The sequence below is a fragment of the Colius striatus genome, chromosome Z (genome assembly GCF_028858725.1).
Source record: "Colius striatus isolate bColStr4 chromosome Z, bColStr4.1.hap1, whole genome shotgun sequence".
NCBI classification, from domain to species: Eukaryota; Metazoa; Chordata; class Aves; order Coliiformes; family Coliidae; genus Colius; species Colius striatus.
This window is the reverse complement of record NC_084790.1, coordinates 87,164,504-87,192,356: the sequence shown is the minus strand read 5'-3', so window position 1 is coordinate 87,192,356 and position 27,853 is coordinate 87,164,504. Positions and strand designations below refer to the sequence as shown.

Sequence of the window (27,853 nt, the reverse complement as noted above, 5' to 3'; positions counted from 1 at the left end):
GCTGGGAAGGAGCACGCTGCAGGGGTACAGAGCCCTGGGACAGAGCCACGTACAACCAATGGAGTCAAAGAGCTTAAGAGTTCAGGAAGATTCCTCAAGCTAATCTCTCACTGCCATCCAGTTTGTAAACACAGGTTCCTGTAGGAGACAACTTGTCAAACTCCACCAGGAGTGAAGCTTTGCTGGGCTGTAAAATGTACACTTGTTAAAGGTAACCCATGGGGCCAGGCCTGGAGAAGGATAAACCCTCCCAGGTAATAACACCATGGAGTGTTTTATGGCCTTGGGAAACCTTTGACTTATAGCAGCCAGTTATAGAAATCCTATTTTATCTCCTGCTATAAAACCCAGTGGCCACCACTGGGAGATGCTTTGGCATGGAGATGAGGCAGGAAAAGGTGTTTTCCCTTTGAGGGCAAATTGGGTGATCAAAAGTGATTTTCCCTTCAGGGCTCAAGCTGCCCAAGGAAACTTGTGAGCCCCATCCCCATGGGGGCTGGGTACTGGCTCAGAAAATGCCCCCAGACACACCAGGAACCCCTGTCACATTGGGGGATGCATCACAACATCTGCCAGGGAGCAAATTATCTCAGTTTGCTTGTAGTTCTTCCTGTTGACTTCAAGCAAATCCCTTACACAAAGGTGAGGTAAGGAAGCAGAACTGGCTGCGAGAAGCTCCCTGCATCAGATCTTGTGAACTTCTGCAGTCCCTACAACCCTCCATCCTTTAGCTCCTCAGAGCTGAGAAGTTTGGTCCTCATCTCTTTGGATAAAGCCCAGCACAGATGGCTGGAGGCATTTCAAGACCATCTTTCCCACATCAATTCAAGAACTCCAAGAAGAAAAACCTGTTTGAACAAAATCTGTCCAATTGTCTGTAAGTATGAAAAGAGCTTGGAAAAGACCAAGGAGAATTTAGAGTCAAGTCTTATATCTTTTTAGGCCTCATTTGGACCTGCAGTACTGGGGAGGGTGGACACCTAGTTAATGTACTAATTAAAGAGAAGGCAAAATGGTCAGAATACCAACAAAACTGCTGAACACTGTGTCCAGTGTTGGGTCCTTCACTCACAGAGAGCCACAGAGGTGCTGGAGCACGTCCAGAGATGGACACGAGAGCTGGGGAGAGCCTGAGGGCCCTGGGGATGCTCAGCCTGGAGGAGACTGAGAAGAGACATGAGCAGTCTCTGCAACTCCTTCACAGGAGACTGTAATGAGATGAGAGATTGGTCTCTGCTCCCAAGTAACAATTGATAAGACAAGAGGAAACAGGCTCCAGTTTCCCCAGGGGAGGCTGAGATTGGAGCTGAGGCAGAACTGTTTCCCTGAGAGGGGTGTCACCCCTGTGCCAGGCTGCCCAGGGAGCTGGGGCAGTGCCCAGCCCTGGAGGGATCCCAAAGCCGTGGGGCTGAGGTGCTGAGGGGTCAGTGCTGGGCTGGGCAGAGGGAGGGGAAAGCTTGGATTTGGTGAGCTTCAGTGGCTTTTCCAACCAAAATGATTTTGTGAGAAGGGGAGAGTATATTCCCTCACTCACTGAATATATTGCTCTTATGGGCCAAAGCATATTAATGACCTTGACTAATACCAAGAGTTCCTGGGCTGACAGTGGTCCAGCACTGCACAACACAGAGGAACAACCATATGTTCTGTCAGACAGTGCTACCTATGGCCTGGTAATATATATCAGTAGCTCTTAGCACACAAGAACACGCCTTACTCTTATATTTCAAATATGGTACAAGCAGCAATTCCAGGCCCTAATAGTATGGCTGATTCAGAGGGCATTTTGATCTCTATCATGTCTTTAGGCAAGCTTCTGGGCTCAGCACTAACAAGAGTTCAGTGGTTTGAGCAACTGAAGATGAACCAGAAACCTGGTGCTTGTGCTCTGACCGTTTGCTTGGATTCTGAATCCAGGAGGTGGGACAAGAATGATGACTCAGTACAGCGTGAAATCCCACTGTGGTCAAATAAAGACAGCTTTGATGGAAGCCCAAAGGCTGACCAGCACTTAAACAGGCTGTGGTGAGACAACCAGGTTATTTGGCTTGGTAAATGTTAAAGCAGGATTAAGCACAGAACATCTGTAAAGTGGATGCTGGAGTGCTCTGAACCTGAATGCACACTTATAGTGAAGAGCTCCTTGCTGAGCTAAGACGAAGATAAACATCAAGATGAAAATTAAATGTAGAAAAGCAGTCTAAAAGATCAAGCTATTTAGTAAAAACCAAATAGAAATGAAGCATTCACAAAGGAGAGCAGCTCTGCAGAGACAGACCTGGCAGTGCTGGCTGATGATAAACTGCCCATGAGCAGCAACGTGCCCTCGTGGGCAAGAAGCCAATGGCAGCCTGGGGGCATCCAGCAGAGTGTGGGCAGCAGGGCCAGGGAGGTTCTGCTCCCCCTCTGCTCTGCCACATCTGCTGAGGCCTCATCTGGAGTCCTGTGTCCAGTTGTGGGCTCCCCAGCTGCAGAGGGACAGGGAAGTGCTGCAGAGAGGCCAGTGCAGGGCCAGCAAGATGCTCAGGGCACTGGAGCATCTTCCTTGTGAGGAAAGGCTGCGGGACCTGGGGCTGTTCAGTCTGGAGAAGAGGAGGCTGAGGGGGGATCTCATTAATATTGACAAATATGTCAGTGGTGGGTGTCAGGAGGTTGGGGCAGCACTTTATTTTTTGTAGTGTCCAGTGACAGAACAAGCGGTGATGGGATGAAGCTGGAACACAAACAGTTCTTTTAAATATAAGGACAAACTGTGTCAGTGTTTGAGTGAGGGAGCCCTGGCCCAGGTTGCCCAGGGAGGGTGTGGAGGCTCCTTCCTTGGAGGGCTTCAGAATTCACCTTGATACGTTTCTGTGTGACCTGATCTAAGAGGGAGCTGCTTCTGCAGGGGGGTTGGACTGGATGATCTCTAAAGATCCCTTCCAACCCCCACCATTCTGTGATTCTATGAAGCACAAGGGCAGGGCTGCAGTGGTAATTAGCTGTGGAAAATGCATTTCAGAGACTGTTAACCTGAATGATCTGGACACACAAGGCAAGGATCATGTCATTAGGATGTGATAAACAGCAGCAATGCAGCTCACCCTGTCTTCCTGATAAGAGGTGCTCCAGAATGCTCCACTCACAGCAGAGCAGCAACAGAGTAAAGCAGGAGGACTAAGAGCTTTATGCTCAAATTAGGAACAGACTGACAAACAATGAGATTTCCTGGAAACACACCTACAGAAGGGTTGATACCTGCACCCCACCTCTTGGGAGTCTTAATGAAGTAGTCAACAGAGCTAACTGGATCAATGAAATGAGCTATTACTTAGCCTGGAAAAGAGGGGGCTGAGAGGAGATAGCAGCACTCTCTGCAGCCGCCTGACACGAGGCTGCAGTGAGCTGGGGGTTGGTCTCTTCTCTCCAGTAATGAATGACAGGACAAGAGGAAAGGGGCTGGAGTTGCCCCAGGGGAGGTTGAGGCTGGAGCTGAGGCAGAACTGTTTCCCTGAGAGGGGTGTCAGCCCCTGTGCCAGGCTGCCCAGGGAGCTGGGGCAGTGCCCAGCCCTGGAGGGATCCCAAAGCCGTGGAGCTGAGGTGCTGAGGGCTGTGGGTCAGGGGTGGGCTGGGCAGGGTGAGGGCAGGGCTGGGGCTGCAGGAGCTAGGAGTTCTATTCAAACCAAAATGATTCTGTGATTCATCTACTGCTGAGAGTGAAGCCTCCAATGCTTCCTCCACAATCAGGTGTCTCTTTGGTGTTAATGTCAGGAAAAGGAGTTAGGGTTCTGAACTCCTCAGGGTCCAGAGGGGAGAGCAAATATGACCGGAGTGTATGACGACATCATCACCCTCTAATGCAGGGCTTACAATGCAATATCTGCTTTGGGCACAGACACGTGTGGCCACGTTGTGTCTGTGTGCAGGTGCTGTAGGTAGGAGCAGTGTCTTCCCGACAGAAGGTCACAGTGAACGTCAGCGGTGCGAGAGCAGGTTACGGGGGACAGAGCAAACGGCAACTGTAATGGTAGGCATTACTTTAATGTGCAATCAGTCCAATTACATGGCACTATAAATAAAACACAGTAACAGTACAAAAAAGAAAACAGCTTTTCATCATTAACGATCCCCAAATGCTCAGTTTTTCTGAACATCTCTAGATAAATAGTGACAAAGGTACCACAAGGTGACGGTGAAACGATTCCCAGAGCCATTAGCTGCTAAGGGAGGCTTCTCTTGACTAATTTCTGGCAGCTGTTGGGAAATTCTGGAACTCAGCCTGTTCCTTCAGGAAAAGCTGAGCCAGGATGTGATCTGCTGTGCCCCGAAAGTATTCGTTCATGCGGAGGGTTTCCAGCTGTGGAGAAAGAGATGGTGGGTTAAAAACAATCATCACAGCTGTGACATCCATTTAATCCAGTAATAACAATATGGAGTGTTACAGTGCACAAGTAGATAACCAATGAGGAGTCTCACACTGGGCTACCAAGGCCACTGGAGATGTGTCATTCTAGATAAAACAGCCTTGCTCTGGCTCCTGGGTTGACAAAGATGCTGCCCTTTGGTGGGTGCTCGGCCTGAGCACCTTGTGAACACCAGCAGTGCCTTGAACACCAGCAGGACCTCATGCACAAACACATCTGAAGTCCATCTCTCTTACTCACACACATCATAGACTCACAGAATGGTGGGGTTGGAAGGGACTTTTAGAGCTCATCCAGTCCAACCCCCTGCAGAAGCAGCTCCCACCTAGATCAGGTCACACAGGAACGTGTCCAGGTGGGTCTCGAAGCCCTCCAAGGAAGGAGCCTCCACACCCTCCCTGGGCAGCCTGGGCCAGGGCTCCCTCACTCAAACATTGACACAGTTTGTCCTGATGTTTCAATGGAACTGTTTGTGTTCCAGCTTCATCCCATCACCCCTTGTCCTGTTGCTGACTACTATAGAAAAAAGTGCTGCCCCAACCTCCTGACACCCACCAGAGAGATATTTGTCAATATTAATGAGCTCCCTCCTCAGTCTCCTCCAGACTGAACAGCCCCAGGTCCCGCAGCCTTTCCTCACAAGGAAGATGCTCCAGTGCCCTGAGCATCTTGCTGGCCCTGCACTGGCCTCTCTGCAGCACTTCCCTGTTCCTCTGCAGCTGGGGAGCCCACAACTGGACACAGGACTCCAGATGAGGCCAAAGGAGTTAGGACAAGACATATGAGCTTTGTCACATCTTTCCACAGACCTCTGTTTCCCCATCTCCCCTCCCATTTCTGTGTGTAGAGATTTGATAGGTGTTATATGCCAAACAGCCACACCAGAAGAAAATTTGCACTGGCACTGAACTCGACACGCTCTTAGCGTTTCTCTTGGAAGGTGTGTCCCAAGGCATAACGCTGAACATTTTGTTACTTCCCTTGCCCATCTGAGCTCTCACCTGGTTTCCTGTACTGTAGGCCAGAATCAAAAGCAAGTCTTCATCACATACACTCTTGATGTAATGCTGGGTTCCAACAGGGAAAAATATGACGTCTCCAATGCCAATGTTGAAGCTGGCAGTGGCTCCAGAGAGAATAACTCCAACCTATTGCAAGTAAAGCAGCGATACTCAACAACAATTTCCAGTGTGCTGTTACTGCATAAATGCACAAAGATGGTCCCAGCTCTGCTCTGAGATCAGCTGCTGCAGCACCAGCATGTTCACTGAGGCTCCAGCAAGGCAGAGGGGTCTTAGGCTGGCTCTTGAGAAAGAACACAGTAAGTCCTTACGTTATGGAGTCTCATTAGAATGTTAGAGCCCAAGTCTGATGGGGAGCAGCTGAGGGAATGGAGGTGTTCAGCCTGGAGAAGAGGAGGCTGAGGAGAGACATGAGCACTCTCTGAACCTCCCTCACAGGAGGCTGTGAAACTGGGGCTGATCAGCCTCTGCTCCCAAGTAACGAGCAGCAGGGCAAGAGGAAACAGCCTCAGGTTGCACCAGGAGCAGAGGTTTAGATTGTAGGTGAGCAAGAGCTTCTTCCCCAAGGGGCTGTCAAACCCTGGCACAGGCTGTCCAGGACAGTGGTGGAGTCCCCATCCCTGGAGGAATCCCAAAGCTGTGTAGCTGAGGGACACGGGTTAGTGATGGCTGTGACAGTGCTGGGGGAACTGTTGGACTCCAGGAGCTTAAAGGGCTTTTCCAACCTCACTGATTCCAACTCTAATTCTCATTCCAATGCCAGTTCTAATAACTCCATCACAATTGTCCCTGCACTTCAAACTTACATCTTGTGAAAAACAAATAGTGAAATCCTGCACTCTTAAATCTTAATACTCACTGAATTTGCTTCTATTTGTCTTTTCCTCTGAGGTGCTAAATCAAAAGTATTGGCCTTTTTTGTTTTGTACTGGCAGCAGTCAGGAGCGTGGTGTTTCCTGCCACGAGTGTGTGAACAAGTTAACAAGATGGGCAAATTCTGCTCTGTGTGTAACTCCACTGTGACCAGACATATTTCCACAAATGCACTTGAGATCAAATCGTGGTGTGGAGAAGGAAAACGTGGATGCTGCAAGCTTTGTAAAACTGCTAATTGTAGGATTGCTAATTGTAGGGCTGCAAACCAGTTATTGGGTCTGTAACTGCCTTACAGCCAAAGCTCCACTGACATATCCCTCACATTACCTGTCCACAGCCGCTGATGACATAACCCATCTCATTAGCATTGAAGTGGAAATGAGGCTGCCCCAGGCCGTTGCTGGATATCCTGAGAGTTGCTAAGGTGAGGGTATTCTCGTGCTGGAAAGCAGAACAAAGATGGTCAGAAAACCATCCAGGTTGGTTATATCCCTGTTATACAAGACAAAGCAGTGCCCATCCCATGGGAACTCTGTGCCTGGGGTTCCATTAGCTGCAGCACCCAACTGAAGGCACCAACCTTGTTGAGGGACTCACTGAAGATCTTTTCCGTGTCATTCAGCCCAGTGGCGTTCCTGCGGTAGCGGGCCCACTGGAAGGCTCCTCCTGGGAAAGGATACTCTGTTGACCCTAAAGCAAAGACAAGGAATGAGCATTTCCCACAGGGTTTGGTTACCACAACTCTCTTTATCAGATAACTTCAAGTCATTGCTAAAGGCCTCGCATCTTACCAGCCCCTGGAACCAAGAACGCCCAACTTAGCTTAACTATCTGTAGACAGATAACTGTACTGAACAGCTCTGACTAGATTGGTTTTTCCATCCCAAATCGCTATTGTTAGCTATACACTTAAGGAACAAGCCACCTTTCATCGTACCCCTTTGTGTTTATGGCACTGACCACAAGTCACGTTGCGAAGTGCTGCCAACACAGAGGAATGTTTTAGCCTGAGGGCAAAACATTTTGTCACACATCTATTTCTCATGACCTTCATCGGCTATCTGGACCTGTATTTGCTTTTTATGGGGTTTTTTTGATAGACTATACACCTTAGAAGTAAGATTTGCCAGCTATGTTTATTAGGTGCTCACTGACAATCACTAGATCCAGGCTGTACAGAGGGTCAATTGATACAGTTGTTGACACACCAAACAGTGAATATGGTTCAACATTGTTTATGAAGTTGTATTTGTAAAAGAAAGGGAAGATGTAATTAGCTATATGTTAAGGTGTTTATTCATTATTGTTTGATATGCAAATGGAAGATGTTCTAAGAAGCTCAGCATCAGTGACTCTCCAGTCAAACTGCTGCAGAGCTTCCAAGCCTGTGAGATTTTAATGAATGAGAAGTTTAGATTAAGGTTATTGCTTAACTATAGCAGGGAACAGACCAATCCTGGTCACAAACATCAGTAGAGAACCTGGACATGGGAGCTATTACTCTGTGCTACATACTGTCACTCTGCTCTTGTATCTACTGTTGCAGATAAAAACAGTAAAATCAAGAGAGTTCTTTATTTCATCTCCTTAAATTCCCTGTATACTTTTAAACTCTTGTTTCAGTGAATCCATTACAGATCCCTTCCTCTCCTCTGCTAGAAACACAGAGACCTTACACACAAAGTCCCTGTGTGTGTACCTTTGAGGTTGTAGAAGTACTGCCACACCAGGTTGTCTGGAGACTGCACATAGTTGGCGCTTTGGACGAGCTCATCCAGGTTGGGTGGGAGGTTGACTGCTTGATCTTCCACTTGTTTCTTGAAGGTTCTGATGAAGTTAACTCCACCTGGTGGCTGCAGGACACACAATGCACATTGAGATGACAGAGTCAGCAAGCTGCTGAGCTTCTCACTGTCTTATTTTCCCTTCCAACTTGGGGAGTGTGGAGGATCCTCCATGAACTGGACATGAAAGTGGAGAGTGGAGGGTGGAGGAGAAAAGGTTTCTTGGAGAGAGCATCATCATTTATTTCTCCTCGTGTATAAATGGACACAGTGTTACACAAAGGACATGTGTACTCCCTTCCACACTGATGGCACTACAGGGAACAGTTGAGGTAAGGAGGATCCTCTCCAAAAGATATATCCAGAAAGCCTGGGCTGCCATGTTAATGTGTGGAAGAGCAGAGAGAGGCTGGCTAGCCTGTTGTACAGACCTGTAATGCTCTAGCTGCTATATCCTCTGGGGTAGAGAAGAAGGCATCATCTACATCCAAGGTCTGAAGTTCTTCGTGTGTTGTGAAAAACAGCAAGAACAAACAATCTTCTGACCCTACATTCTTTATCCAATGCACAGTGTTTCTAGGGAAGAAGATGACTTGGCCAGCTGTGACGTTGTAGGTGGTAACCATGCCATTATCTGCCCCTATTACTCCAATCCAGGCAGAACCCTGTAACAAAAGCAGAGCCTTACAGTCCACATGGAAGTCTTCTCATTTAACCCATATGGGACAAATCAATAATTCAAATGGCCTGAAGGAGAAAAAAAAACCCCAGATCCTGATGACTTTTTAAACTTAAACCCAGAACAGCATTTTAAGTGAGTTTTAGGAAGGTTAAGGAACACATGACAAAGTCACACTACTCATACTCAAGACCATTTCTTATTAAAGAGGCTGTGAACAGCTTTGGGCCAGAACTGCTGGAGAGAGAAACAGCTGTTTGGTCATGTTATCAAAGTAAGTATAACTATTCATAGGAATAAATGAATAGTTGAGATATATCTAGGCACCTATGCTCCCAAAGAAAGACCAGCTTGTTTTCAAACTAACATGCTGTCTTGAATTCCTCATGGGGAGCTTATATTTATTCTCTCTTTCATTTCCTTGATTTTTGAAGACTTGGGATTTGTGAATCTCAAGTGAGATGGGGCAAATCTTTTCAAAGAGGATTTACTGAAGGGGAAAGGGAGGGGTAGTTAGTCTAGGAAAGAGAAGGCTGTATGGCAACAAAACAGTCTTCCACATCTAAAATGCTTTGAGAAACAAAGATGATATGAGAATCTCCACAGTCAATGGAGATGAACAAGGAGAAATTAGGACTTTTAGGGTTTTTTGTTTCAATGAACAAAAATGTGGCTTGTTTACCAGCACAAACTGTCTAATGGTTTGTGTGGTGAAGTATGGGAGGCACCTGGTCCAACCCCTCTGCAGAAGCAGGTCCACCTAGACCAGGTTGCACAGGAACACAATTACTTTAACCATTGTAAGCACTTGGATAAGCACACAAAATCCTGTTAACTTTCAGGTATCCTGAGTCTCTGCTGCTTCCTTGTAAGCTGCAGGTGCCTGGTCCTCTCACAAGTGACAACGTTAAACAGCCCATTTCAAGCATTTCCGTTTGAAACCATTACTTCAAACAAGAAAACTAATGTCATGCATCAATCAATGGCAATTCTGCTTGTTACCTGTTACCATTTGTAGGTCATGCAGCTGCAATTCATTTTCACATATGTGCTCCTATACATACATCGTGCTTTACAGAGCAAAACCAAATGAAACAAGTCATACCTGCAGCAGGTAGCCGTGCTCATTGGCATTAAAATGCCAGTGGGGAGCCCGAAGCCCTTTGCTTTTGATCCGTAAGGTCCCAAAAGTCATTTGGGAGCGATGGTTATTGATACTTTGCCCAAACTCCATTTCTTCGTCGCTTTCATATTCATTTGCGTCCTTCCTGAATCTTGCCCACTGAATCTCCCCGCCTGGGTAGCTGTATACCTGTGAAGTCCATGGCAGAGGGGCACTGTGTTAATTGTGGATGGTGTTGATCAGACAGGAAGTATTTCAGGAAGTTCTTGGTGTTCTCAGTGAGGATTCTCTCTGTATGTATTTCAGTCCCTTTTCACAACCATTTATATGCCTTCAAATTCTTTCTCCATTGTGTTCTTTCAACAATTGAGAGATAAGGAATGATGGATTAAAAAAAATCTTACCTGTTCCTCCTCTTTTTATGTGACTCTGGATTTCTAATTTGGGAAATCAGTTACATATTGCTCACATGCTCTAATTTGGGAAATGAGCTACATATGCTCAAAAAAGGACATCTCTTTTTTCTATAGTATCTAGCAACAGGACAAGGGGTGATGGGATGAAGCTGGAACACAAACAGTTCCATTGAAACATAAGAAAACACTATTTCAGTGTTTCAGTAGGGGAGCCCTGGCACAGGCTGCCCAGAGGGGTTGTGGAGGCTCCTTCCTTGGAGGGCTTCAAGAACCACCTGGACACGTTCCTGTGTGACCTGATCTAGGTGGGAGCTGCTTCTGCAGGGGGTTGGACTGGATGAGCTCTAAAGGTCCCTTTCAACCCCTACCATTCTATTCTATGATTCTATGATTCTATGCTCACTCAGACCCAAAACACTCAGGACATTCTTAAGACACTTTCTTGAATTTCTACAGTTGCAAACTACTTGCACCTGAAACCATGCCTTTGCCAATATGTCTACTACCTCTAGGACATGCTTTGTGCTTGAAAGAGTCACCTTGCACTGAGGAAGGGCAAATTAGATGTGTTGCCCTCCTGTTAAACACTTTTGTCTGCTTTCCTGAACACTGTTTTGGTTTAAATGCATTACATAGTTTTTAACTATGATGAAAAGATGAAAACTATGATTTCTAAGATGAAAAGGTATCAGAATGGCTGTTTTCAGTTGAAAGTGCCTTATCATCTAATGTAGCTTTTTCCCTCTTGTGTTGAAAAGCAAAAGTGAGTCAGGAGTTGGGTTTTACTCAAAGGTATGTTTAGAAGATGGGGTGTGTCTTACATTTCTGTAAGTATCAAAAAACACCTAAACAAAACCTACATAATCCCTAGGGCTTTGTTACATTGTCCATGAATTCACTTGAGCTCACTGAAACAAGACCACAGGGCTCGTTTTTACTGTGACATACCAAGTTGTTTGAATCCAGCCCTAAGAAAGAAAAAGTTTGTGTGCTGCTCAGCTTCCTTTAAAATCTGATCTTTCCGGGTTTGTTTCTCAAGATTCCATGCTCTGCAATTTCAGAATGAAATGGTTGCCTTGCCTTGCAAGCCTAATTTGTTAGAGCCATTATTTAGCTTTCTGAGAGGTGATCCATGCCACTTCCAACATCTCTCATGGAGAGAAAAGCTGTCAGGAAGTTTGTGTACCTCCCCATGGATTACATCAGAAGCCCAGGGTAACAAGTTTTGCCTGATCACCTAGCATTTAAATAGTTAAATGAAACTAATTCATTACATTTCCTTATATGACACCAGAATGTCATTGCACAAGAGGAGCAATTTACCTTTGATTTCCCCAGATGATACAGGAACTGGAACTTGTTATCCACACTTTTTTCTTCTGGTTGTGGGGAAGGTGCACCGTTGTCTTTGGCATCAGTCTGTTTTATATAGGCAGGGTTCTTCACATAGACCAAGGACAGCACCAGCACTCCTACTGCAGTGGTGATTACACAGGCCAACAGGCAAACTAGAAAGACTTTCATTAGGGACCAGCTGGCCTTTCTTTCCTGAAACCGATAAAAAGGAATTAGATCTAACACACAGGAGAAAGTTCGTGACAGTTCTTTTCCTGTCACAGCAGTGTGTCTTTCAGAAACACAGGTATAGCTAAATTACTGGGCCAGTCCAGCAAAACCTTATGGAGGATGTTATCAGATTGTTGCTGCCCTTTATCAAGTAAAATCACGTTGTCCTCATCCTGAGGTCTGAGTTTCTAATCAATGTCGCAAATGCTGAAGACCTGCAGCATCAGCTCAGGGCAAACCTTCATCTCTGGGGCAGAAACACTGCCTTTGCTTTGTGTCACATCTCATGTGGCCCAGCTCCCTGGCAGTGGAGAGGAGAGGCCAGAATGGGGATGTTTCATCTGTACTAACTGCTCTAGGCATTAGTTCTTTACTGATATGTCCTTTTTGGACACTCAGGTGTGTGGAGGAGGGTGTAGGGAGGAAGCAGAAGCACACGTTCTTCACAGAAGGAGCCATGGCACTTCTGGCACCATGAGGCATCACCTTGGTGAAAATGTTCAGTGTTTCCTCTCCCTTGACCTGATCTACTGCTGAAGTTGCAGCTTCAGATGAATAGAGACTGCATACTCTGGCCCAAATGCTAGAACTCGATTGATTTTGGGTGCATAGCTTGATCCACCTTTACAAGTCTGACTTTCAGGCAGTGAGTGCCTGAAAATGAGGTGTGGATGTTGATTTCTTAAGGTGGACAATCAGAACCAAAAGAAACACTTTGACATTTTAACAAAACGACCTTTTTAATGAATCTACTTGACAGAAGCGTTTCACAAGTACATTCCTCAGCACAGAAGTTTAAACGACTCCCTTTCTCAAGCCCATGTTCAATTAAACATCCCAACAGCAGTGCTCAGACCACAGACTCTCATCAGAGAACGAGGCTTTATAGTTAAATGCATCTGAAACCCCAGTTCTGGAGGGCCTTTAATTTACAGCAGTGGCACTGCTTCAATAAGTTGAAATTGATGCTGAAGGAGCGATGTACACATTAAGTAAGGATAACTAACACAGGACATTCACCCTCAGCACAGCTGTGTGGAATGAATGAGCGAGGTTGGGAGAAGGTCACAACAAATTGGTACGTTTATAGCTGAGAAGCAGCACTGTGCAGGCTGCAAAGTAATGGGTTACGAGCAATGCACCAACTCTTGTTGCGTGGAGTTAGTTCAAATCTCAAGGAGCAAAAACTTTAATGGGAAAATTACAGAGAATTACAGAATTACTTTTCTCCAGGGGGGAAAAAAAGAGAGAGAGAGAGAGATGAAACTGTTCCAGTGTGTGACTCTGTGGAGATGCTCAACATTACCACAAAATGAGCTTTTAAGTAGCTCTTTCTGTTAAAATCAATGGGCAATCCTCCAAAGATAATTACTTTGTCCAGTAGTTAGGGGATAAAGAATTTAGCTATTAACTTGAGTGGGGCCAGGGAGCTATGTCTCACAGTTCAGATCTTGCACACAGAGCTATGCATTTTAGGACCTTGAAGCCCTCTTCAGCTTTTATTTTCTTCAGGACCATCTCAACGACACAGGATTAGGTCATATTACAAAAGAAGGGTTTAATATTCAGACTGGCTCTCTTAATAATGTTTTGATAGCACTGTAAAAGAAAATGGCTAGTACCTCTCTCTGTGGCCACTCTTTGCCTTTTGAAGGGCTTCGTATGTTCTCTCCGTGCATTTCAAACGCCTGGTTGTCCATTTGTTACAGCTGAAATGGGTAAGTCCACAGAAGAAAAATCCACAGAAGAAAAAAAAACACAGGAACAAAAGAATGTTAATTCCAATATGTGCTCAGTTCAGTGACAGAGTCCAGGGAAGTGACTCATTCTGTGTAGTAACAGCCATGGTATTTAGTGCAGTGCTGCTGGGCAGAAATGTGATGCAACATGAAATCTCTTCTTCACTAAACTACAGCCCAAAGGTCTGACAATTTCCACATCCAGATTTAACATTATTCATGTATCACATGAACCCCAAGACACAACATGACAATGAGACAGAGCCCCAGCCATCAAACACTTAGGGGGGAAAAAGCGCCCAAGCAGAGGTCATGTAGTTCCTTCACCTCAGCTAAGGACATCGTATGGTTGAATTACAGCTTTGGCTCATTGTGTAATCTACTTTTACGACCACAAAAACGGTTGAGGTTCCATAACTTCTTTAGCAACCCATTTCCCTGCTTACATACTGTTATAGTTAAAAAGGTTTTCACAAGTCAAAATCACCTTTGCTGCAACAGAACCGTCACATTTTACCCTCCTGCCACGGCTCTGGCTGCATGGGAGATGCCCTGCTTGGTGAGGACAACAGGACACCCAGCTCAGCAACTTTTCTCTGACAAGACCTTAGGGGGAAGGCATAGCCTGGCTGCTCTTTCCAGGTTACACCTTTCATACTTTAGAAGCACATATAAATGCTGGATGAGAGATGCTAGAGAGAATAACCTTTCAGAGTTCACTCTATGAAAAATACCATGACGTGGACAAAGCCTTTCCTGGATCTGCTGATACTCCTCAGTTTACAGCTTACTGGTTAAAACAAAGAGCACTTCTCAGTAGTCAGCAGATGTCCTGATAAGTCCTCTGTGCCTCATATACTGTTGTTTTGTGGGATTTGAGCAACAGCAAGCACATATTTTCCTCTCTGAGCTCAAGGTCCCAGTCATTTTAGTCTCCCCTTGATGGGCAGCTCTTCCATCTCCACGATCATTCACTCTTCTCTAGATCTTTTCTAACTCCTCCACATTTCCAAGATAAAGACCAGCAATGGAGTTTGTTGATAACTGCTCTCCAAATACTGCTTTCCACTCACCCCAAAATCACTTCATATAGACTATGATTCCTTGTTCTGAGGCACACAAGTGTTAAACATTGCTGCCCAGCCAGGAAAAGGAAACTACCTTTGTGTAACATACAGTGTTTGCAATGGCCTCTCTGTTGGGTTCCCCCCCCCCCCCTTTCCTTTATATATTCTGTGTTTGCTTATGTGTGTCAGAACTTAACTGAGGTTATTGCCCTATAATTCTTTGGTGTTTGGCTGACTTTCTGTTTAACACCCCTCAGCCAGACCCTTATGGGACCGCACCACATTCCAGACACTACAAGTTCAACGGTTTCCTCAGGGGCTGTGTTGGTGTCTGCAGGTGTAGTACCTGCACCACAGGCAGTTTGCATAAGAGCTATGAATCATGCTTGCCCTGTCTATATCTGAGCTTTATCCTCCTCCTGTTGCTGATGAGGTTTTAATGTTGAGCCTCATGCTGATGATGTTTTAACGTTGTGCCTTCACTGACATCATTTGATTACCCTCTACGGGAAGGTTGTGGACCACATTTTCTTCATTGGTAAGAGACTTGTCATTTACTATCATAATCAATGGGTCATTTTATTATCTTTGACAGTTTTTCCCCCTTATCACTCCTTTTTTTGTGCTTTGGACTTCCCAAAAAGCACAGAAGTCCAGGATGACTCATCTTTAGGGACAATTCTAGTTATTTCTGTTATACTTCCTTCTTAAAGACCATGGAGGACTACAAGATCTATTACATCTGTTTTCCCTGTTTCATTTTAGGCTATCCTGCAACTGCACCTTAAATATTTGTGTTTTTATGAACAGCCACACCACTGAGCATCTTTCCCTCTAAGCTTTTCTTTCGCAGGATTTTGCAAGCAGACCTTTTGTGTATTTTGCAGGTGCCTTTTTTCCCCCCTGTTCTTCCTCTTTCCCATTCTAAAATCCTTGACAACGTTGAAGAAAATTAATACAATTAAAAGTAAGAAGATTATTGCATTAACCTTCACCTTCTGAACCAAAACCTGACACCATCCTAGCATGCAAAGTTTGTAGACTATTACAGAAATACCCTGTAATCAATTTCTTTTTCCCAACAAATATTTGGTTAACTTTTGTCTCCTGAAGGCAAATTAAACCCTCAGTTGTTTACAAAAACGTCCAGTCCTGTCCTTCTTGGTTCTGTGGGTTTGGTGGGTCCTCAATATAACAGCACTCAGGCTTTTTTCTCCTTCGATTATCATAAAGTGACTTTTAACAGGTTATCTCCCTCTATATTCTGGAGTTCAAAGGAAAATGTTCATAGAGAAACATAGCTTCGCTCCCTTTTTCTTCAGGAGCCACTTTCACTTCTTTGTCTGTATTCATTCATTAAGAAATGAAATGTCTTACTGAACAAACACCAAACATTTACATTGTCCACATCACAACTTTGTGCAGAGCCTGGTACACTCTTCCTTTTAGCCTAAGCTACTGGAGACATCTTAAATGTGAAGCAGATGTATTCACTATTCTCTTTTCCATATTGCTTCAGTCACTTTGATAAAAACTCTCTATTCACAATTACTATCTCTCTAGTCACCTTTCCACTGATAACACATTCTTTTGTCATCAATCCCCATGAACTCTAGTTTAAAGCCTTCCTTTCCTCAATTGGTAAGCCTAAACGTAAAAAGACACTTCTTTTTCCTTATGAGATAGAGCCCATCTCTCCTCAGCCATCCTTTCTTTTCTGTCCTGGAAGATCTGTGAAAGCTCAGCTGTTCAAACTGGCAACAGCAGGATCAGGTCAATTAAAATTAATGACAGGATGTTCACCTTTCCCTCTGAACAGCTCTGTCTCTGCGCAGGAAGAGACAACTCTACCAACTGTAAAGCTGACCAAATACTTTGAGAAAGGACACAAAAATAAAAAAGAACCCCCCTGATAGATTACAGAACCCACATCAACATGAATATGCATCCTGATTCTCAAGGGTTTCACCATTCCAGGTACTTCATGGCATGTGGTAATCCACAAGCATCTCACTGCTCTGGCACTTGTCAGAGTTACACAGCAAAAGAAAGAACAAACTGATAATAAGTGACCATGAGGTTTGCAGTTTTTCAGATCCTCCTTTTCAGACTGGACCAAGTACAACCTCCAGCCAAATTAACCCTCTACTGGCAGCACTGTTGACTAGCCTTGATGACATCTGGAGCCTGAAATTAAAGTTTCCTATACTGGCATCTTCTTCTATCAGTGTGAATACAGTGACACAGAGAGATTTGGTAGTGGAAGTGGACTGTTAGGAAAAGATAATTGCAGCATACAGTAATTCCATTCCAAGACCAGGATCACATTGGACCCTCTCATTATGCCTTTAAAGCCCCAAACCTCCAAGACAGAAATCCCATCCATTACCCTTGCACCACACCAAGCTACAGTCTTACCACAGATGAGATCTCCACCAAATTTTGCAGCACAATCTTTGTCTTCACCAAAGCCCTCACTTCCCTCAGCTCCCTTTTACTGATATATATATACACACTGTAATTGAGGAAGTGCCCTCATAAAAGATTTCCTGTAAATGCAAATACAGAGGATCACAAATACTCGTATACATCCTTAGAAAACACCTCCTGGAACTTGCTGAGGAGTGGTGTCCTCCCTTTTACATGGTCCTGCTATTTTTAGTATTTCCTCCAAATCCAGGTGTCTGACTTGTTTCTCCTGCTGACACTACAGAAGACCATAGTTCAATAAAACTCCTCAGGGACAAGAACATCACTGATAATGTGGATTTGGTAAATTACTCCCATTTATTACTTGTATTATGTATTGCATTAATTTTTCCCCAAGTGGGAACTTCTTTATTCTTACTTACAAGCAATCTAAATTCCAGCTGTAATTGCAAGAACTGACCAGTATATAGAAGCAAAGAGGTACTTTTTCCCCCCCTCAACTGATATCATCGAATCATAGAATCTGAAGGGCTGGAAGGGACCTGGAAAGCTCATCCAGTGCAACCCCCTGCCAGAGCAGCACCACCTAGAGCAGGGCACACAGGAACTCATCCAGCAGGGTCAGAATGTCTCCAGAGAAGGAGACTCCACAGCCCATCTGGGCAGCCCCTGCCAGTGCTCCCTCACCTCAACAGGGGAGAAATTCCTCCTGTGTTTCTTTGGAATCTCTTCTGTTCCAGCTGGAACAGGCTGCCCAGAGGGGTTGTGGAGGCTCCTTCCTTGGAGGGCTTCAAGACCCACCTGGACACGTTCCTGTGTGACCTGATCTAGGTGGGAGCTGCTTCTGCAGGGAAGTTGGACTGGATGATCTCTAAAGGTCCCTTCCAACCCCACCATTCTGTGATTCTATGGTTGCCCCTTATCCTATCATTAGACATCATTGAGAAAGGTCTGGGTCAAATCTCTCTCTAAAAGACTCTTCAATGACCATTAAAATCTTCATAGCCTTTTAAAAATTATCTGCCTATGAATCCAGTTGTCACCACTTAGTCACTAATGCTCCTTTATTGCTATTTTTATGTTATCCTATTCTTACTTGAATTTGTTTACAAGTAGGAACTGTCCCTCGTTTGTTGCTTAGTTTTATGTTTAAGGTACTTTTCTCTTGAGCAGTACAATACCCCACACATAGGCCTTATCCATGATCAAAGCCTTTCATACCTGGCCAATATAAAAAGTTAGTAAATATGAATATTTGCTAACGTCAATGATACCTTCAGTTGTTACCTTGGTCCATGTATCATAAAACCTGAAGTGTGCTGAAACTTTCCATCAGAGTACATTAAACTGACAAAGGGGAAATATCTGGAGGCTAATAGTCCAAGAAGGCCAAGGGCAGCCTGGCTGGGATCAGTAGGGGGGTGGCACCAGACACAGGGCAGAAATCATCCCCTGTGCTGGGCCCTGGGGAGGCTGCAGCTCCAGGGCTGTGTCAGTGCTGGGCCCCTCACTCACTGCCACAGGGACACTGAGGGGCTGCAGCGTGGCCAGAGCCGGGCACAGAGCTGGGGAAGGGGCTGGAGCACAAGGGGCTGGGCAGGGGCTGAGGGAATGGGGGTGTTGAGCCTGGAGACGAGGAGCCTGAGGGGAGACAGCAGCACTCTCTGACACTCCCTGACAGGAGATGTTGGCTGGGAAAGTGTCAGCCTCTGCTCATGTGCTGCTACAAGTGACAGTACAAGAAGAAATGGGCTCAAGTTGCCCCAGGGGAGGTTTTGATCAGAGCTGAGGCAGAACTGTTTCCCTGAGAGGGGTGTCAGCCCCTGTGCCAGGCTGCCCAGGGCAGTGGGGGAGTGCCCAGCCCTGGAGGGATCCCAAAGCCATGTGGCTGAGGGCTGTGGGTTAGTGGTGGGCTGGGCAGGGTGAGGGGAGGGCTAGGATTCGTAGGGCTTTTTCAACCAAAATACTTCTGATTCTAATTAAAAAAACCCTCCAAAATATGAGGAATCTCAAACACAGTTAGGTATGTGAATTGTCCAAGGGGCAAGTAATGAAAAAGACTTTTTAAATAGTGAAAGAAGTCTGCCCTGACATCAGGGGAAGTTCTAAGGGAGCTTCATGGTTTGTTCTATGCAAACAGGACATGAGAGTGTGGTACAACCTCTAAAGTATGCTCAGGGCTTCAAGTCTTATTTTTAGTCCATCCTGCTTGTGCTACTAGCACCCCCAGGAGCATCTGTTTACCTGGATGAATAAACTGTGAGCTCTGTAGGCACAAGCCCCCTCAGAAACAGGAGAGCTGGAGTAGTTTAGGAAGTGCCACACTGCCTGCATGGAGTCTGAGGTGTACTAGCTCAAACAACTCAGCATGCACCCACTGCCTACACACAGCACCCAGAGTAGAGCACATCCACCGTGATCCACTCAGACATGTGATGTCAGCAAGAAACCATCATCTTTCCTGCACACCTGAATTCCTCTGATAAAATAACCCCTGGCAAACAAAAACTGTCTTAGTACAGGCAACAGTTACACCCACAGCATCAGTTGGCTCGTACATTCCTTTCAGCAATGGTTTATGAATGCTTCTACAACAGGAGTAGCTTCATTTTTGTACTACTTCCTATGCTCTCATGATGTCATCACAGCCATAAAATGAATTCATCTATTATTATCTCTCTACTTACTAATTCTTACCAGGAAGATGGGGAAAACACACAGACAATCTTCCTTCTACCTTTTCTTCAGGTTTCTATTTCATTTCTCAGAATCAGTGCATGTTCTGGTGCCTCCCCTCTCTCACGTACCTGTAACTATGCAGACCAAAAGGAAACAGCTCACTAGAAAGGGATGTTGCCAGACATACTTTGTTTACTGACAGCATGAAATGCTAGGCTACATTCTGTAAACCTCAGAAGAGGTCCTAAAGGCTTCTTTCAGAATGTTCTGCCAACATATTTCAACTCACAGCTCAAATGACTACTTACAGCTTTTCTCTTTGTCTCTCAACTTGCTGTTTGCAAATGGGCTAAGTCCTACTCCTCTCTCCCCTGCACAGGTTTCAGTCCTTATCAGTGGCTTTCACAAGCTAATTCTGTTGATTATGGTGCCAAAAACATTTAAATCCTATTGCTTCTCTGCCAATTTAGGCCCAATGAAGGATTTTACATGCTCTAAAGCTAAGGACAAAGCCAAGGAAAATGGAAGGGAGGGCTTCCCCATAAGAGACAACCAGCTGGCAGAGCAGTCCAGCTGAAACACCTTCTGGGTTCCAAAACAGGACACCTCTCAAGGAGAACCTTCTCTCTCCAAAGAGCCACGCTTGACTAGAAGGTGAAAGGGGGACAGTTGCCAAGGGGTTCTGACTCTTTTTGATACAATACATTTGGTAAGTTTGTGTTCAGGGAAGAAGCAGCATCCAATTACACCAACTCAAGTCCCGTTAGAAAGAACAGCCCTGGGATTATTTTGCAATTATGCTATTGCTAAACCTTACTGCTTAACTTGACACATGATGCTGAGCTCTTTCTAACAGCCTGTGTAAAGAAGCAGTGACTAGAACTGGGCAGATAGCTGAAGTTTTTGTGAGTTTACATAAACATAGGAGATTCTTCCATGAAAGTGCTCATGTTGTTTTAATTAAATACTCTTTGCAAAGTGCTGTCTCTTGTCACATATTGTTAGATCTTACAGGAAGCACTAAACACTCAATTAAGCTTTGAAGTAATTAGTGAAAAGAATAGAGAAATACTGAATGAAACATTTTAGAGAATATGCAGTTCCTTGGCTTTCAAAACAGTTTTGACCAGTGGTGAGGCTGACAAATTATTAAGTTATACAACATCAGCATATTCTTAGGTATCAGCTTCACAAGTTACTGCTTTTCTCCTTGCTTATCTTCATGATCATCGCTCTGCTCCTGTGGGTTGCTGTTGTCCTCAGCAAGGCTTTTAACACGTGATAAATGATGTAAAGCCCTGGGTTAAGAAAAATGAAAACTTCAACAAGGATTTAGACCTTACTGTTTACATCTAACACAAACATTGGTTCCTTACAAAGAGCTGAACAGTCTGAGTGGTACCAGATACAGTTCACATCTCCCTATCTGCTCCACTCGCTTTTTGTTTTGAAGATTATAAAAGACATTAAGATGTAGATAAAAACTTCCAAAGCTGGAACATAAAAACAAGCTACAACAGAAGAGGTTCCAAAGAAACACATGGAGGAATTTCTCCCCTGTTGAGGTGAGGGAGCACTGGCAGGGGCTGCCCAGATGGGCTGTGGAGGCTCCTTCTCTGGGGACATTCCAACCCAGCTGGACGAGTTCCTGTGTGCCCTGCTCTAGGTGATGCTGCTCTGGCAGGGGGTTGCACTGGATGAGCTTTCCAGGTCCCTTCCAGTCATTAAGATTCTGTCATTCTGTGAAATGTTCTACACAACACAACCCTTTTCCCCCCGCCCTCCATCTTTTCGCAAACTTACTATTTCTTTAGTCACTTATAAATGTTAAGGAAATGTGTTTTCTAGCAATTATCTTCTCCACCAAAGTGTGAAAAGGTAAGTAAATATTTTGTCCCATACTACAAAGTTCTGCAGGCCTGATTAATTTGAAATCCATCCACCTGCAGCAAAAATGTATTGACACAGACAAAATACAGATGCTTATTTACACAGTAGATCTCTGCAACTGTTCATTGGATACTTCTCTGCTCTGCGAACTTCCATGATTTTGATGATTCACTATGGCTTACTCTTAAAGTTTTGAGATGACAACTCTCTGAGGTAACTTAGCATTCCTTTGCTGCCCTTCCTGAAAACAGTGAAAAGTCAGAACATCAATGGGCACTTACCTCCGAATAGAATTAGCAAGAGGGATAATCTCACTGTCACACAGTTTGAACGTAGCCCCCATCTCTTCAGAAGGCTTAAGAAAACAAACAAACAAACAATGTTAACTGACAGAAGGAAAAATTTCCAAGACTGACAGAGACACAACATTTTTTACAACACTTCACATGGGAAATTGTTGCCAACAACTTTACAGCATCACAAAACAATCCAGGGTGGGAGTGACAGCAGGAAGTGTCCGCTGCTCAAAGCAGAGGCAGCTATGAGATTACTGCAGGTTGCTTGGGCCTTTACCCAGTCAAATCTTTAACACTTCCCAGGACAGAGATTGCACCAACTCTCTTGAACAACTGCTTAACCATTTTCAGGGTTAATAAGCTTCACCCACTGTCCAGTGTGAAGCTCCTATTTCAGTTTATACCTGTTTCTCATCCTTCCACTTTGGACCTTGGCTCCATCTTCTTCATACCCTCGTCATAGGTGTAGGAAGACTTCTGTAAGGTCCCTCAAAACTTCCTGTTCTCCAGCCTGAACATGCCCAATTTTCTCAGCTTCCCTCCCAAAACAAGTGCCTTGACCCCCAACCACCTCCACAGGCTTATTGAAGTCTCCTCTGAAGTGAGGGGAGGTTCTGCTGCTCCTCCTTTTTGCCAGTGCTCATGTTCAGCCTATACCTTAGTTGGGCCTTTCCAACAGAGCAGCTCCCTAGCCCGGCAGTCCCCTGCCTGTATGGCTGTGAGGATTTCTTCCTTCCCTGATGTCAGGCCTTGCATTTGCCAATGTAGAGTCTCCTGAGGTTTCTGTTAGCCCATACTCCCAGCCTGGCTGACTCAGATATCTATCGAGCACTTCATTCACTAGGATGTCATGGGTTTAGGAATCACATGCAAACAACACTATGAAAAGGGTAAAAAGAGATTATGAAGCCTATGAAACCATTCTGAAACCCCAGTGCCACAAAATGTCAACTCACTGATGCCAGAGGAGGCAAGGACAGAGCACTAGGGGATTGGCACATCTCTCTGATGAGGAAAGGCTGCAGGATCTGGGGCTGTTCAGCCTGGAGAAGAGAAGCCTGAGCTCGAGGGCACCTCAGCAATGCTGAGAAATCCCTCCAGGGCAGGTATAGAGAGGCTGGAGACAGTGTTTGTTGTGTGGTGGCCAGTGCCAGGACAAAGGGTAATGGGCTCAGGCTGGAACACAGGCAGTGCCCCTGGCACAGGAGGAGAAACCCCTTTGGTGCTGAGGTGAGGGACCCCTGGCCCAGGCTGCCCAGGGAGGGTGTGGAGGCTCCTTCTCAGGAGGTTTCCAAACCGGCCTGGACACATTCCTGTGTCCCGTGAGCGAGGGGAACCTCCTTTAGCAGGGGCTTGGGCTGGATGAGCTCTGCAGGGCCTTTCCAGCCCCCACAAGTCTGAGATTCTGTGATACAGGAACGTCTAGCTTTTAAAAAAATTGGTACATGTCCCTGAAAGCTGAGAATTAACGTGGAGCTTCTCAGAAGCCAACTTTCTGCAGCAGACTGCCGTTGCTGCAGCAGCAGAGGAGGCGCCAGGCGCTGCCCAGTGCCGCCACCTCCCGGCTCAGCGGCGCGGCTTCCCACGACCCGGCAGCAAAAACGGATACTCACTTCTTCAAACCCTTCCTCTTGCTCAGCAGCTTCATTTTGGCTTAAACTTCCATGAAGTGATTGAAGTTTAAACAACATTAGCTTCAAAGCTTCAAGGGGTCTGTGATGAAGGCACCCAGAGAAAGTACTTTCCTAAAGCAAAACACAAAGGATTCGTTCACACTCCCAGGCACGTAACAAAACAACCAACTTTACATTGTTTCAGGGAAACTTCAAAAGGCAAATCTCCCTGAGTGTTTCAGCCTCTACTTGATCTTTAAAGGTCTGTTTTTAAATGGTACACGTGTGATGCTACACAGGTTCATCACGGTTCATGTTGCTGTATGGTCAGTGAAGTCACTGTAAATACACTGTGAGGAAGATGTGAAGCAACACAGAGAGGTCTCAGCCCTGGTGTGGGGGAAATAGCTCAAGAACACTGTCAGTTCTTGTAATGCTACGACAGCAGTGCTGGAATGTGTTTCAACATTTCATAACTGACAGAGCAAGTAAGCTTCCTTAATGATAAACACAGTTTTATCCCTGTAATTAGCATCTGTGTAATCACTGCTTGTTCCATTATCAGAAAAGCAAATTAACTCATGGTGACAGAAATTTGTGGATAATCTAGAAACATTTCTGTCTAGAAATATCTGACAATGGAGCAGAACCAAGAGAACAGGAAGCACAGAGGATGAAATTCAGTGAAACACTGTTTAGACAGAGTAACTTCAATTACTCCTGCACGTCATTAAGAGTCTGAGTCAATTAACTCCTGAGAGAATCAGAGGGACGTGCCACAGTGCAAGAACTTAGAGTACAGCTCTGTTTACTACAAGATGGGAAACCAGAATCTTAGAGCAGTTAAGATTCAAGGATAATAGGCAGAAGGTAAAGGAAACATAACGATACCTAAATTCATTCATCTAGATCCCTGGGCTCAGTGCTCTTCTCCCTGGCTCAGGAAGGGTTCATATAATCATAATGAAAGGCTGAAGAATATTAAAGCTGCCAAGAAGGCAATTAATATGTAGGAATGGGAATAAAATAATGAATAATCAACAGAGTAAATTCAATCCATGATCCAATTCCCACGTAACAGCATAAGGAATGAGAAGTGTATTACTTAACATAACTCTTGAACTTGACTTATACCCAACAGTACATCAGCCAGGCTAGGTTATAGGATTTGATGAAAACTGTATAAGTCCTTCATGCTCTAATATGACTAAATGACTACAGTTAGACTTCCTACTTTCCACGTTCTAGAAGAAAGAACAATTTACAGGTATTGACCCTCCTAATATTTACCTGTCTTGGACATTTTGGGCACTCTCAGAAACAGATATTCAGTTTTACTGACCTTATTTTTGTCATTTAAACAGTCTTCCAGGAATTTATGTACCATATCTGCCTTGGGAAATGGTACATTCTTCTCCACGTCCTCACAGCACACAGGCACTGGTGGTTTACTAAACCAACATTAAACATGCAGTAGAGAGTTAGAACAACAGGTTTATAAACTAAAATAATTGGTTTAAGGTACAGCTGTTGTGATAAAAACACATACATTGCATCAGTGAAACACCAGAGTCCTGCCAGCACCTTGATGTATGTACTTTTGCCAGTAAATAAAAAAGGCAAGGTAAGGATTTCTTAGCTATAGTTTAGGACACAGTTCCAGTGATGTTCTCTTATTTGGGTGTTTTGGTGGCTAGCAGAAGGTCAGATTATTAACCTGTCTCACAACAGGAGCACAAAACAGAACACTATTAGGGGTTACAGGACCCTTCTCCAGGAGGATGCTGTGGGAGACTGTGTCAAAGGCTTTACTGAAGTCCAGGAAGACCACATCGACAGCCTTTCCCTCATCCACTAAGTGGGTCACCTTGTCATAGAAGGAGATAAGCTTGATCAAACAGGACCTGCCCTTCATAAAGCCACTCTGGCTGGGCCTGAATCATAGAATGGTAGGGGTTGGAAGGGACCTTTAGAAATCATCCAGTCCAACCCTCCTGCAGAAGCAGCTCCCACCTAGATCAGGTCACACAGGAACGTGTCCAGGTGGGTCTTGAAGCCCTCCAAGGAAGGAGCCTCCACACCCTCCCTGGGCAGCCTGGGCCAGGGCTCCCTCATTGAAACACTGAAACAGCTTGTCCTTATGTTTCAATGGAACTATTTGTGTTCCAGCTTCATCCCATCACCCCTTGTCCTGATACTATCTACTATAGAAAAAGGGGATGTCCCAACCTCCTGACACCCATCCTTTAGATATTTGTAACTGTTAATGAGATTCCCCCCTCAGTCTCCTCTTCTCCAGACTAAACATCCCCAGGTCCCGCAGCCATTCCTCTTATGAAAGAAGCTCCAGTGCCCTGATCATCTTGCTGGCCCGGTGCTGGACTCTCTCCAGCAGTTCCCTGTCCCTCTGGAGCTGAGGAGCCCACAACTGGGCACAGGTCTCCAGATGAGGCCTCACCAGGGCAGAGTAAAAGGGGAGAAGAACCTCCCTTGACCTGCTGCCCACACTCTTCTTGATGCATCCCAGGTTGCCATTGGCTTCTTGGCCACGAGAGCACATTGCTGGCTCATATTTAGCTTACTATCAATCAGCACTGCCAGGTCTCTCTCTGCAGAGCTGCTCTTCAGCAGTTCGACTCCCAGCCTGTCCTGGTGCAGGGGGTTGAATCCTTGGTTGTCCTGTATGTGCCTCAACAGTGCTCACGATGACCTGTTCCATTGCACAGGATGGAAGCACTGAGGTCAGGCTGAAATCTAATACTAAATCCTTTCTTTATGTACACGCCACATCACTGTTACTTATCATTCACATACAAAAGCAATTAAATACATCACACCTTTACATGAACAAGCTAGTGTAAGATACACGTTCACTTACCAAGCAACTGGAACATTTTCCCACGATCTTTCTGCTCCTAGTATATCAGTTGTAGAAGGGCTGACATCATTTTCCACATTATTCAACAGACCTTCATTTGAACTCTGCAGACCTCTGGCATCTTTCAAGGTAAGTAGCTCAAGCTGCTCTTCTGACAAAAACCAAGGACACAGTGTGTCCAACTCTTTCCAAGGTCATTATTTCTACACTGCTTTGAATTTTATGTAATACTCAAGAGAAAATTTACTGCAGACAAATTAACACTGGAGATATTCTACAGACAGTATAGTCCCAACACAGCTCCTTTGGTTATATTTGTATGTTATCATTGCATGTAAATCATCAGTAACAAATGGTGTCTGCAAGATTCTGGCCAGGAGAGTAATTTAAATAGTCAAGCGTTTCTTTTCCTAGCTTATGTAAAACAAGTACCATGTGCAGCATTCAAGGTTACTTAATGATTTTACTCTGGCTTTCATGCTGTAGAAAATGTAATTAACTCACAATACGTTAAGTACTACTTATTAATAATGTAAGTTCTGAGGTTAATTTCATTATTATCTTGTACAGGTTGTTCTAATAGCTGCTTTTACAGGCACCTGGGAGAGAAATCAGGCAAACATAGATGTGTATGTTTGCACATTCAATCACACATTCAGCCAACCTACCAGACTCACGTACAAAAATAGGTTGAGCCAAGCACAAAGAAGTGACAGACACATCCTCATGTATGTTTTTAACACCCAGCTTGCATTTAAAGTTCTTCATGAATATGTGTTATAAAGGTACTTGCATTTTCTTACTTTGAATACACAAGATAAACCACATTTTAATTTAGTTTATATAGATCACCTCTTGGGAAAAAGGAGAGATCAATGTTTACGCTTTTCATAAAGAATATTTCTCCTTAAAGGAGTAACTTAGCAGTGAAAGTAATTAACACTTTGAAATGCTAATCTCTCATATCAAAGGGCATCTTGGTGATATTTCATCATATAAAGATGGTGCTTCACCACCTGAGGACCTCCTTGCTTCTGATGAGTGATGAAGGGCAGCTACATGACAGATTCCCAAAGAAAGTCTTCACATAAACTGAAGGCAGCAGATATCCTAAATATATGGGTTACAAGTATCTCCTGCTGACTATGTAAAGTAACAAAAAAAGACTGGTGAGAAATACAATTTATCAGGCAATTTGTCAGGTTTATTTACACTAGGCTTAGGAATCTCTCCCAAGGTTACACTGTCATTACCTCGGGGTAAGGGACTAAGTAAGCCCCTGCAACAAATAGCCTTTGGGGTACAAAGAGTGCTTAAGTATTGGTTTATATGTAAAAACTTTGAGTATTAAAGCCGTTTGACAGCTACTAGTAAGTGTTTTGAGTAATTTGT

The 27,853-nt window shown here is 44.7% G+C and overlaps 1 protein-coding gene across 1 annotated transcript; it reads right to left on the bottom strand.

Annotated features, from left to right (window-relative positions):
- Nucleotides 1-4,012: 4,012 nt before the first annotated feature.
- Nucleotides 4,013-17,158, bottom strand: LOC104553635 (uncharacterized). The gene is made up of 10 exons (XM_062018560.1): nucleotides 17,094-17,158; nucleotides 13,492-13,578; nucleotides 11,627-11,851; nucleotides 9,870-10,076; nucleotides 8,517-8,750; nucleotides 8,001-8,154; nucleotides 6,882-6,991; nucleotides 6,629-6,742; nucleotides 5,405-5,551; nucleotides 4,013-4,336 (listed from the first exon to the last, which is right to left on the bottom strand). Exons 2-10 carry the CDS (start codon nucleotides 13,567-13,569, stop codon nucleotides 4,220-4,222), a joined length of 1,386 nt encoding a protein of 461 aa, XP_061874544.1. The 5' UTR covers nucleotides 13,570-13,578; nucleotides 17,094-17,158; the 3' UTR covers nucleotides 4,013-4,219.
- Between the last annotated feature and the right edge of the window lie 10,695 nt (nucleotides 17,159-27,853).